The sequence below is a fragment of the Cicer arietinum genome, chromosome 4 (assembly GCF_000331145.2).
Source record: "Cicer arietinum cultivar CDC Frontier isolate Library 1 chromosome 4, Cicar.CDCFrontier_v2.0, whole genome shotgun sequence".
Lineage (NCBI taxonomy): Eukaryota > Viridiplantae > Streptophyta > Magnoliopsida > Fabales > Fabaceae > Cicer > Cicer arietinum.
The window spans coordinates 58,331,936-58,345,217 of NC_021163.2; the positions used below are offsets into that span (position 1 = coordinate 58,331,936).

The 13,282-nt window shown below is 24.6% G+C and overlaps 1 protein-coding gene across 1 annotated transcript in view; it reads left to right on the forward strand.

Annotated features, from left to right (window-relative positions):
- LOC101514911 (histone-lysine N-methyltransferase ATXR6) overlaps window positions 1-337 on the forward strand; it is a 3,076-nt gene extending 2,739 nt beyond the window's left edge. Inside the window, 1 exon segment of the mRNA XM_004498445.4 lies at window positions 1-337. This exon segment is cut by the window's left edge and continues 13 nt beyond it. Coding sequence (XP_004498502.3) covers window positions 1-104 — 104 coding nt within the window. The 3' untranslated portion in view covers window positions 105-337.
- The last annotated feature ends 12,945 nt before the right edge of the window (window positions 338-13,282 follow it).

A 13,282-nucleotide genomic window follows, 5' to 3' on the forward strand; every position in this document is an offset into this window, starting at 1 on the left:
GCCGAGTTCTATTAATTGCTAATAGAGATATAGCAAAGGGGGAAAGGTTGTACTACGACTACAATGGATATGAACATGAATATCCAACTGAACATTTTGTCTAATTATGTAGCCTGTCAATGATTTAGGGCTTATTGTAAGAAAATAATAACTCTAACAGGGAATTGTTAACTAGTGATTTTTTCATCTCTAAATCTATTAGTTGATTCAATTTGTACCTTTGGCATTGACATCCAGATAGAACTTAAACTTTATAATGGTTGTTTTGTCCATGTGTTGGGCATGTATGTTGTTAGATACCTTGTTTGATATGTAATGTTTGGATGCTTATGGTATACATTATCTATGGCCAAATGGATATTTTTATATTTATAAAACATTGATGTTTCCAATCTAATTTGAATTTAGTTTGCAGTACTAGTGATGCTCAAAAAGGGCATCCAGAATCATGAGTGGCCATCATCCAAAAAAAGATCATGTATATACACTTAGGAAAAAAAGTACTGAATAGTATAACAAAATCAATCTATTTATTTGTAATTTTATTTTATCTCCAATTTCTTTTAAGTTAATTTTTCGAATACCCAAAATGTAAGAAAACTGTAACCGTATGTAACAATTATGAGGCAGCATTCAGTTGACAAACTACTTCTACATTGAGACTATGACTTGCCTGAGGCCCATGTCTGAAAGTTTTGTATTGGACATACATTGGGTCCAAATCCTATTCTAGTGTGGCTATTAAATGGGCCTCCTAGATCCAAAATAAATCCCCTTTTCAGTTTCAACTTTTAAGTCACTAAGCCAATTATTGCTCTTATTTCAAAGTTTCAAACTTAAATCCCTTGATCCCATTTTTTTGTTTTTCAGTTGAGTCAGATAAAATATAAAATAGTTGTTTCAGGCCAGGCTTTGCAACAACAGCTAAATGACAGGCTCAATTGATTGATATTGCATTGTTCAATCATATGGGTAGCTACTGAATTGTATGCCTCAACTCAGCTCTACTCTAGATTTCTCATATTCACCTTTCTTTAATCATTTATCAAAGACCCCACTTTTTAATTGTACAATAAAACTTTTGTAAAAAATAATTGTACATTATACATAATATTTTCAACTCTTGTTTACATTCTACTCATTTTTTTCTTCAAAATCCTATAAAAAATAAACCATAACTAATTTAAGAACACCAAACATGTACATGTGCCTGTTCCCATACCTAACAGAACAACATCACATTCTAGCTACTTCAAAGAAAAGAAAATAAAGTAAGGAATAAAAAAATATAAAAAGAAAAAGAATGGAAGATAAATTGTCAACGTGGTATCCCCTCCTTCGTTTGGTTTTTGGACACACAAACATATTTAAAATTCACACTCCTGCATGCACATCTTTGTAGACAGATAGAGAGAGGTTTAATGATTTTTTTATGACTTAAACTACTAATACTACGTAGTACAAAAAAGCAACAATTGCACTGACAAACAAGGAAGAAAGAAACACACTTTCCTCACAACTTATGATTATTGATCGACTTTATAGGACCACACTATCACTATACCTCCCAAATCAGACCAAAATCACACACTCTATTTCATAGCATGGTCCATTCCCTAATTAGGTGTACCATAACCAATTAACTAGAGCAGCTGGCAAAAACCAAAAACTTTCAGACACACATGCAAAGATCACTGTCTTATCTAAATCTAATGAAGCAACGCGCAGCCATTAAACATAAACTTAACTAAGAGTGGTCCCATTATCTCATCAACTTAGGCCTATTGCTTGAAACTCTTGTGAGTTTGGACGGATTTGGATTATGTGCACTCACATATGTAGATTTCATGTTGTACAGTAATTGATCTCGATCGTTACTTTGATATCAAATGACTCGGATTCTACAATAGTTAAATTAGTTTTAAACGATTTCTACAATTGATTTAGATCACAAGGTTGAAATTGTAAATTGTGTAGTGCAGTTGCTAAGCTAATCTCACTATTAGTGAAAGGAAAAAAATAAATTACACTTAAATTCTCTCATTACAAAATTTAGTGACGGAATTATATAGCAATTTCATATTTTCTTTCTTTAAATTATCGTCAATTTATTTTTTTCAGTAGTGACTATTTCCACATGGTCACGCCCTCATGGATTTCAGATGTTACATAAATATTTGACGATTTATATTCTAAGATGTATTTTAAAATTTATCAAAATACGAGTCTTCAAATCTTCAAATCTTCATCCAATAGTCGATATCTTGTAACTGCGTGACGCATGCCAAGTTCAAATTGTGAGTGAGTGATGAACCCTTTAAAATGGATCAGATGCACTAGCCTGCCCAACAAGATTTGTGGTCCTATTCATCCTATGTGTGAAAAGTGTGTGTGAAGTATGAGCCAAAATGAGTGAGTGTATTTTAGTTAAGGTGTTATTAGGTTTGGACAACAAGTTGTTGTATCAACTGTCATAAGCTTCTCTGATCCCTATGAAAGTGTCTTCTCTTAAGTGGGGTTTTGTAAATGTTCAACTGATGTTTTGGGACCATAGTACAGAACTCACAGACTAAGTGAGCTTTTGATGTGAAGTAACCTCAACGTTTTTTTCTTTTTCTCTATGTACATTATTAATTTTTAGGCCAGGCACAAGATTTATAGAATCAATCAATGGTTTCAATTTGAATTTCCAACTGAGAAGAAAAATGTTAATCGTCAGTATCAATGTAATATATTAAAACATATCTCAAAATATTATGCATATTCTTATATAGTATTAATTTTGTTAGATTATTTATAATATGGCACTTCTAGAATTTATTTATTTTTTATTTTTTATTCTACTAAATTTTTGTCTATATCTCTATAGTTAAAAAACCTATAATAAAAAATATAATTTTCATTACAAACTTAATTTAATTGTCACTTGCTTTTCTAATTCATTGCATATAAATACATTAAAATATTTTAATTATTAAAATGTAGCAACCATAAATTATCATAAATTATATAAAAAAATAATCATCACATATTAAAAATCAATAATCAAACTTATGCACAAACAATTAAATGAAGTTTAAATTAAAACAAATAAAAAATATTAAAACACATTCATTTAAATAAACAAGTCTTTGCAAAAAAAAAATAGCAAAGGATATATTTTTTTTAAATAAAAATGTTAAATTATACATTAACTATTTTCAAAGTAATATACAATTTGTATTCATATTTCTCTTATTAGTGTTCGGATACATATTATATTCTTCTAATACACAAAAAAATATTTGTTTATATAATTGTTCATAAAAACAAAAACACTTATTTCAAAATATTAAACTTATAGATTTGATGAAGGATAAATCAGAGCATAGTTTTAATTAACAAAAAAAAACAATCAAAATTAAATAGTGATGTCATATAATGCTCAATATTATTTGGTATTTTTGTGTTAAAAAATAATACTTTTGAATTTGTTCATTATATACACTCTCCAAAAAGATAATTAAATCAATATACTTTTAAAAGAAACATATGGTATAACACCTCTAATTAAGAATTATTTATTTAAAGTTTAAGTAGAAATGAAATCGTATGGTAAAATAGTTTCAATAACTAATTCGAGAAATGAAAATATTCTATAATGATTAAATGTTTATAGTGATTGAATGTTTAAATCAAAGTGATTGTTTGTTTGAATTATTGTGTTTGAATCATTCTATAATGATTGTTTGTATATATTTTCTAGAATTAGTAAAATTTAATGTTTATAGAAATGAAAGATATGGTAAAATAGTTTCAAAATATATATTCTATTTTTTATAGGAAGAAAATATTCTATAATGATTAAATGTTTAAAACAAAATAAAATATATTCAAACAATTACTTATCTTTTTTTAATAATATTTTAAAGTGAAAATCATCCATATTTTATTTTAATATTTTTAATTGTGTTTACAAATAATTACTCATATTTTTTTAATCATATTTTTTAAAGTGAAAATCACTCATTATATAATAAACTTTTCAATTATTTTCATTTCAGTTATTCTTTTGTTATACAATCACTATTACAAAGACCGAAACTTTTTTTAATACATTTATACACTATAAAATTACATTCAAACTTTTTAAAATATTTATATTCAATTTTTTTATTTACAAATTACACACATGCAGCAGGCGAGTTATATTTTAGGTTATGTTAAAATAAAGATATGCACCCATAAAGGTTAGAGATTTAAGTGATTTTAAATTTTGGCTTTATTTTATTTGTTAAAACAGCACAAGTCTTAATTGAGGACAACTACACCTTCATTTGGTTTTTGGACACAAACAGATTCCAAATTGATGATTTGATCTCACAAAATTGTACAATGTAGTATATTAAATTAAATGTGGTTGTTTTATACTTTTTTTTATTCGTCACTTTTGTAGATAGAATTTGTTCATATTTTTATGTGGTTTTTAAAGTTCAATGTAATATTTATTATTATTATATAAATATTAGTATAAAATATTTACTAAAATAAATAAATAAATAAAATGAGATAATAAATTGTCAAGGATGTTATTGAAAAAAGATAAATAGTTTTATCAAAATAACAAAATTTATTAATTCTATTGACAAACATATCTTTAAAACAATGACTAAAAAGGAATGGAGAAAGTAGCATAGAATGGAATGTTTGAAATACATTATTGAAGTCTATGTAGAGAGGTGAAGTCTCTAAACATGGTTGGTCAAAAACAATCTTGCTAAGGTCAGTTTATTATTTATTTATAGTTGAAAAACTTAAACTATGTTTATTTGTGAAAATATATTTTATTTTTTAAAATTTATATTGTATTAAATTTAATTTATACTTTAAAATATTTTTTTTTTAAATAAATAATTATTTATATTTTTAAAAACAATAAAAATATCAAAACATATTTTTATTATTTCTGAAAACTATATTTTATATTTTTTAAAATTTGTATTGTATTAAATTTAATTTGTATTTTAAAATAATTATTTTTTAAACTATATAATTATTTATATTTAAAAAATAAAAAATATAAAAAAAAATTATTATTTCTGAAAACACGACTTCATTAAGTAACATATTTTATATTCACCATTACAATAATTCATATCAAAATTTCGTTCATGTATAATAATTAACATTCATTTCAAAGAATTAAAACACAATTATTTCAAAAAAGGGAAGGGGTGTATATCTTTTGAGAATCAATTGTTTTTTTGTTAGTTAAATTTGAGAATTAATTTTTAATAATGCGTTGGCCTACACTTGTGACATGACTAAGATAATCGATGTTATCATCAACTTCATTTTTATTTTTGTTTTAAAAAATTTCATCAAGTGCTACTTCAGGAATCATGATTATTCAGAATCAATGAGGTATCCAAACATGTCATAAAATTCACGTGATGATTGGACGAAAATTAGATTGATCTTAAAACAGACTGACATACAATTCTTAGCTTTGATCCATATACTGACCACTATAAAACAATTAGGATAATTTTACCAGATACCCTTATATTTATGTTCATATTTTCACATTTGAATAAAAAGTTATTTATTTATTTTTAAATAATTCAAACTATGTTTTTGTGGTATAAGTATGTGTTTCGAAAAATTTAAAAAAAGTTTTTTAAAATTAAATGTATTTGAAAATCATAAGTATAATTTTTTGAAACACAAATTTTTGAGTTTTCTTAAAATTTTTAATATTCCGTACGTTTTTTCTAAATTTTTCAAAAAAAATTTCATAACACAAATTTCAAATTTTTATAAATTCAATTAGGTTTCTAAAAACTTTAAAAAAGTTTTTTGATACATAAAATTTAAATTTTCTAGATATATATTATTTAAAAAAATTATAGTACACAAAATTTAAATTTTTTAAATCAAATTTGTATTTCAAAAACATAACAAAAAAATAAATAAAACTCAAATTGAATTTAGTGAAAGAAAAAAAAATATATTTAATTTTGAAAAGTTAAAGAAAAAATTGGATAGTTTCTATAAAATATAGAGACATAAATATAAAAGTGAAAGTATAAAGTAAAATTTTCAACAATTAGGCATTAGGCCCAAAAAAGCCCATATTTAGTTCTTCAAAATTATCGACAACATTTATTAAAGGGATATTAGACAAGATTAACCAACTTTCAAGCAAAGAGGACAAACTTAAAGGAAACCTACAAATAACTACACTCCACTGTCAACTCTTTCTTGTATTGAAATAGACCACTCCTCCAATATCATCCCTCTCCACTCACCTCAACCATGCACTTAAACATTTTCCAACTTATTCTAGTGAACCTTTTCAGTCCTCCTCACCCATCTCTCATAAAAATAATTTTAAAAAAGATTCAATTTAGAAATAGTACTTGAAAGATCATTGAAAAATAAAATAAAATAAAATAAACTAATAGCATTTAAGAGAATAAGACGACATTCGATGGATAACTTACTATTCTTCTACGTTGATAATCTTCCTATAATATTTTCAATCACAAGAATTTAAAATGACATCTTTTTGAATTATATCCAATTGGTTAACATGAATACTTAAATGGAGTTGAGATTTACTTGCAATTAAGCAAACTCTTATAAAAGTTTACTTTCAACCTCGAGACCAATTCAAAGAGAATCAGTGTTTCCTAAATAGCCCTTATATTAGAGCAACTCTTTATGTATACAATCAATGTATCATCAAAAAGTTGTAAATGGAATAAGTAACAATCTAAATCATTTTTCATCTAAAAACCATGAAACAAACTCGAACACACCAACATATACAACATGGAATTTGAACCATTGACAAATATAAAAAAAAAAAATGTCACTTTGTCTAAGACTACAGTCCATCAGTAAAGTAATTACATTATGTATATCTCGTTATGTAATTCAAAAAAATCTCATTATGTAAATTTTCATACATTACAAAAAAGAAAAACTTGTGTTAAAAAAAGTAAACATGATTCATTTCTTCATTCTCTATCAAATATAAAACAATGAGCTAATTACAACTTTTTCTAAAGAGTCTGGATATGAAACTACACACACTAAATATGAAGAAAGTGAAGTTTTTGAGTTTGAACTTGTACCTCAATATATCAAATGTCTTTGCAGTTACTATTTGAAGTGTACTTACAACACTAAAGTAATTACACTTAATTCTTTTATTATTAGCGGTAAAGTGATGCCACATTGCTAGTCATTTGTTTTATTATAATTAGAATTTTCACTCAAGTTCGAATTTGAGACTTCACAGTTGTATTTGTGAGTTTCAGATGATGTTTGTCACTTTGTTTATAGACAAAATAAAAATCCTCCAATTTTGTCATAATTAAATATTACTACATCTAATTCTATATATATAAAATTGAGTTAATAAAAATTTATCTATTTACTTTTATTGACTCAACTTTTAATTATATATAAAAGGGTACTAATATATATAGAATCATACGTTGTACTATCCTGTTTCATCGATCTATATGTGACTCGATGATTAATTGAGTAAAATGATTCGATGATTAATAGAAAACTACTAATACAACCCATAATTTTTTAAATGTTGCACAAATTATTAACTTTAGTTGATTGGTCACCAAAGTATGCATTTAAAATAGAAAAAAAATAAACCATAAATTTAATTTGTAAATTAACATTCTTTCACCGATTTAGTCTTTAAATTATTCAAATTAATTAAAAGATTTCTAAACTATTTTTTATCCATCAAATTAGTTCATCTGTTAATTATATTCATTAAGTGATCATTAATAGTCTATATACACTATGAAAATACTTCAAAATAGTCTTTAAATTATCATAAAAAAACTATAATTTAGTCCCTCAAGGTTCAAATTTTTTGTTATCGCCGTCAAACACGTCAAGATTCAGTAAAATCCTTAAATTTTATTTTATTTTTTATAAATTTTGTATGAATTATTATTTAATGTAACGAATTTATGAATATCTTACTGATTTTTTTGTTTGTATTTGTTGAAATGATTAATTCTGGTTTCCTGAAATTTTGGTTTTTTTGATAAATAGTGGTTTAATGAATTTTGATTTTACTCTTTACTACTAGTTTATTGGTTTTTCTAGTTTGCTGTTTTTTTTCTCTTTCTGGTTTACTGGTATTTTTCCTTGTTTTTAAGTACATTTTGGTTATTATTACTTTATTTTGGACTAAGATGTAAAATTAATTTTCAAGATTTAATCATTATAAATCAAAAGTTACAAACTCTAATAAACCAAAATTACAAACTTAAGTTAAATTTAAATATTAAAGTCATTAAGTAACTATCATATATTCAATATAACAATTTTGAATAAGTGTAAAAAGTCAATACAAAATATTGTTTTGTCGCTAAGATAAATTAGAGATTAGAGAAAAGGAGAGATGTGATCTTTAACCCAAAAAATGAAATCTTGAGAGACTATATTGGTGTTTTTTATGATAGTTTAAGGATCATTTTGAAGTATTTTCATAGTTTAAGGTTCTTAATTGTAAATTAGTAAATACAATTAATGGATCTACTAATTTGAAAGATAGAGAAATAGTTTAAGAACCTTTTTACTTTTAGTTAGTTTTAATAGATTAGGGACAAAATTGGTGAGAGAGAGTTTAACTTCGAAACTAAATGGTGGTTTACTTTTTGAAATATAATACTTCTTTCAATCTTTTTATAAGATATATCAATTCTATTGACCAAATTTTAACTAAACAAGTAATATATATTTTCATTACGTAGTTTTGTGATGAAAAATGAGCTATCTTTAGAAAATTGAATTAGCATAGTTCAAACGAAAATGAATTACATGCCGTCAACATTTTTTACCATTGTAATCTCAACCGTACATCGAAGATCAATGATCACTATAAAAACAAACGCCAAGTAAAAAATATCAATTAATATTTCATTTTTATATTTTATTTATTTTATTTTTACTCTACTTGTCACCTGCAATAAATAATTATGTTTTTAACAATACCTAATTATTTTGTTTTGACAAGAACAATAAATAATTATTAAAAATGTATATTTATTAAAACTCGTATGAAAATATCTTCCTTATTATTATTATTATTGTCACAGTAGGTCCTTAAATAATCAACTTTAAAACTTAAATTGTCACATCTGAGAATTATGTGTTGTGTGTCGAGATATATGTGTTAAATATTAGACCAAAAATAATTATCAAACAAAAAAAAATTATGATAAAAAAATATCGTTCAATTTTATCACACGTGTCTACGATAAAATAAAAAAGCCACCAACCGTTGATAAAAATTGACAAAAGTGTCATGTTTTTCATTTATTTCTTCAAACCAATAAATGAACATTAGGAAGGAAAATTGTTGGTGGCATTATATATTTGAATAAAATAGTATATGAATTTTTTTATTATTGAAAGGTTTAATGAAATAGAAGTTAAACCCTACACTTTCCCTCCCCCATACTAGCTTGTTTGGTGGAAATATGTCAACACCACCACAACACATACCTTTCTCCCTTTTTTTTCTCCATTTTCACAAAACATATAATTCATATAATCCAACCCATAGTACTTTAGACTCCAAATTTGCCTGATTGTGAGCCCCATCACCAAACATGCATGTATTTCAAATAACCCCACAAAAAGAAAAAAGAAAAGAAAAACCCCACTTGGTATTTTTTCACTTTCATCCTATTTAAGATTAATTGAGATTGAAAAGACAACTATAACAAATGACACCTATATTATAAGGTACACAATTTAGTGCTACAATTGGTCTAAGTGAATTTTACAACAATATATAAAATATTAATATTATATCAATAATCTATGGTGCAAAACGATTGATTGATAGAACAAGACACCGGTCTTATAAACGATGGTGAAAGTAATAAGTCACTTTTTTATATTTTATTATTATATAATTAATTTAAATTTCAAATTGTTTTATTTTGTTAATGATATTCATAGTGATATTTTTTTATGAGTACAAAGAATTTTCCATTTTTAAATTATGTAAATATACATGCATTTTCAGGAAATTACCAAACGCCATAAAACACTATCGAAATTGATATGGACTGATTTCAAAGTCTTTTCATATAGTTTTTTTTTCAGTAATAAAAGTCAACTATATATAATATATATGTATGTTAGGTTTCAAATTAATGGTCAACTGCATGCACTTAAGTCTAATTCTCACCGTACAAAGTACTCCATATTTGACATTCAATGCACCTCTTTTATGTAAAGGATAAAAAGCATTACTCATTGTATGGTTCCAATCCTCAAAATATTGGAACAGTTTTTATTATTTTAAAAGCAAAAAATCAATCAAGTGCGAAATTCAATTATAAGAGTGTACGGCATAAACCAAAATCTTGTATTAGATTGAGTTGGTCCAAGTTCATTTCAATCCCATCAAAAGATGATTAGAAAAATAATGAAGAAAAAAAATGATTAGAAAAGAGGGCAAAAGAAAATTGAAATAAAAAGAAGAATTAATGAAAAAGTTTAAGGGGATGATGTATTTATGGACTATAAATTTATATGCTCTCTTTAATTATATTTTAATTAGGCAAAAATGTGAAAGTAGCATGAAGAAAAAGATGCCAAATCTTCACCCAGCTAAATCAGCTGCTATTTATGTTTCCAAAGGAATTTAATTTCAATGATGGATTTGTGTTAAGATGTTGAGCAACATAAATTTGATCTTCATCTCCTCTTATTATTGAATTTTATATATTTTTTTTAAAGAATTATTGTACTTGATATACTTAATCTATCAAATTAAATTTTAGATAATAATCATTCAGTTATATAAAGATCCACTATAAGTATATTTTTGTAATAATTATTGAATTTAACCAAAATAACTTATATTTGGCTAAACTTAAAATCTAGCTCTGTTCAAGGTGATTTCTGTTTTAAAATTTTCAAAAATCAAAACAAATTTAGTTTATCAAAATCAATTTTTAGTTTAGAGTTTCATATTTAAGTTTTTATTTTCAACTTTAAGTTAATTAGCAATTTTTACTTGAGTCTGAAAAAATAATTATTAACGTGTAAAAACTTTGACACTTAAAAATAAAAAAATTATTTAAGTTTAAAAATAATTTAAATAGTAAACAGTTATTATTGTTTAAAAAATAATATAAGTTTTAGGTCCATGAGGTCAAAGTGGTAGTCAATGGAGTCAAAGTGATGGTGGTCACAGTAGTAGTCAATGGAGCAGAAATGGTGGTCAAAGAGGGATCCAATGGTTAAAGTGGTAGTCGGCGGTAATCAAAACAACAATGGTTAACGATACTCTATCGGTGGTCGACAATGGTGGTCGAAGTGGTGGTTAATGTGGGATCAGGATGGTGGTCAACAATTTTAAAATTATGATAGTCGAAGTGGTGGTTAGAATTGTGGTCGACGATGGTCAAAGTGATGGTTTGAGTGGTGATTAGTGTGGTCGCATTTGTAATACATGGTGTGGTGGCTAAAGTGGTGGTCGACAATAATTAAAATTGTAATATATGATGATTAAAATAGTAATTATAATTTTTAGTTTTAGGTAAAAAACTATTTTAATAACATATAAAAAATTAACTTACCTTATTTTACTCCAACATATTTTATTTATAAAATCAACTTCGAAATTTAAAAATAAAAACATTTAGAACCACACCGAAGAAACTATAAGTTATTTAACCAAAGCGTGTATCTCGTTAGAGTAGAGTATGCGACAAAGTGATAACTGAAATGAAAATAAGTGATAGTGTGATAAAGTGATAAAGTGATAAGTGAAGTTAAATAACCATAGACCACAAACTTATATTATTTTTAAAAAGAAAGATAAAGACAAATTCTAAAATATATGTATGAAATCGACATACTCTAAAATACATGTGTGAATTCAGACATATATGATATATTTGATTTATGAATTAATAAATAAATGAGATTTTTAAAAAAAATATTTTTTATTGTTTAAAAAATTGTAATTATTAGATATTATTTATAAAAAATATTAGTGAAATAAAATTTAATTTTTTTTCTGAATTTTTACTATTCATAATAGTGAATATTGATTTTTTTTATGATATAGTATAAAATTAATATAATATTTATAAACAATAAAATTATATTTTTTAGAAAATTATCTTTCTTAAAATATAAAAATTAATAAATAAATTTTTTATTCATAAAAATACTACTTAATTTAGTATACAAAATATCAAAACATTTTAATTTATAAATAAACCATCTCAAGAAAAACAGAAAAACCAGCTAAAATTTATTAATTACTACTAGTATCTTTATTTTTAAATGTACAATTCTAGACTAAATAACATAAATAGAAAAAATTGGTGGTAATATTAAATTTATTGAGAATTATTAGCATAATCTATTAACAAATTTATCCTTCAATTAAGTGAGAAGTTTATGTATTTTATGATACATTTATTGTTAGTTACGAAAAAAAAATTAACTTGAAGTAATTTTAATAAACAATTAATGTAATAAAAAATTGAAAAATACTCTTACAAAGGAGTAAAAAGATTCTAAAAAACGTCATATATTTAAAGAGAGGTGTAATTATATATATCAAATTTTCAGAACATAATTATTATTTTATTTTTTTATCTTTAAAATGAAATTATTTTTATAGTAATTAAATTTTGAAATACTATTCATAAATAAATTATACGGGCTGTCTACAAGTAGAAAGACTATTATTTGTCGGCTAGAAGCACATCAAGAAAGACATTACCATCATATGGTTTTATTAGTAGGTAACTTCTAACATATGAATCACTATATTTATAATTAGATATTTAAAATTGAATATTATGTCGACTGCCAAATTTTGGAATAGCTTATGCACCCACTTGTGCTGAGATCATGAACTAGTATAAATCGCTTAATTATAGTAGATATTTTCAAATTATATTAAGAAATGTCTTTCCTAATGCTAAAATTGTCATGAAGAAATGGACGATTATGAATTAGGACTATTTAGTTTGATGAATGGAATCACAATTTAAAACCAAATTAAAATTAATAAAGGACAAAATTACGGAAATAATGTTTTTTAATAGACGAAAGTTTAGATTTTTTTTGGGAAGTGAAAAAACATAAAGAAGAAACTAGCTAGAACATCCCTCGTTAAATCAAAAGCTTCCACAATCAACATATGTGTAATTTGAGGAGGTGATAGTTGCAAATCTTCAAACGAATATATATATATATATATATATATATATATATA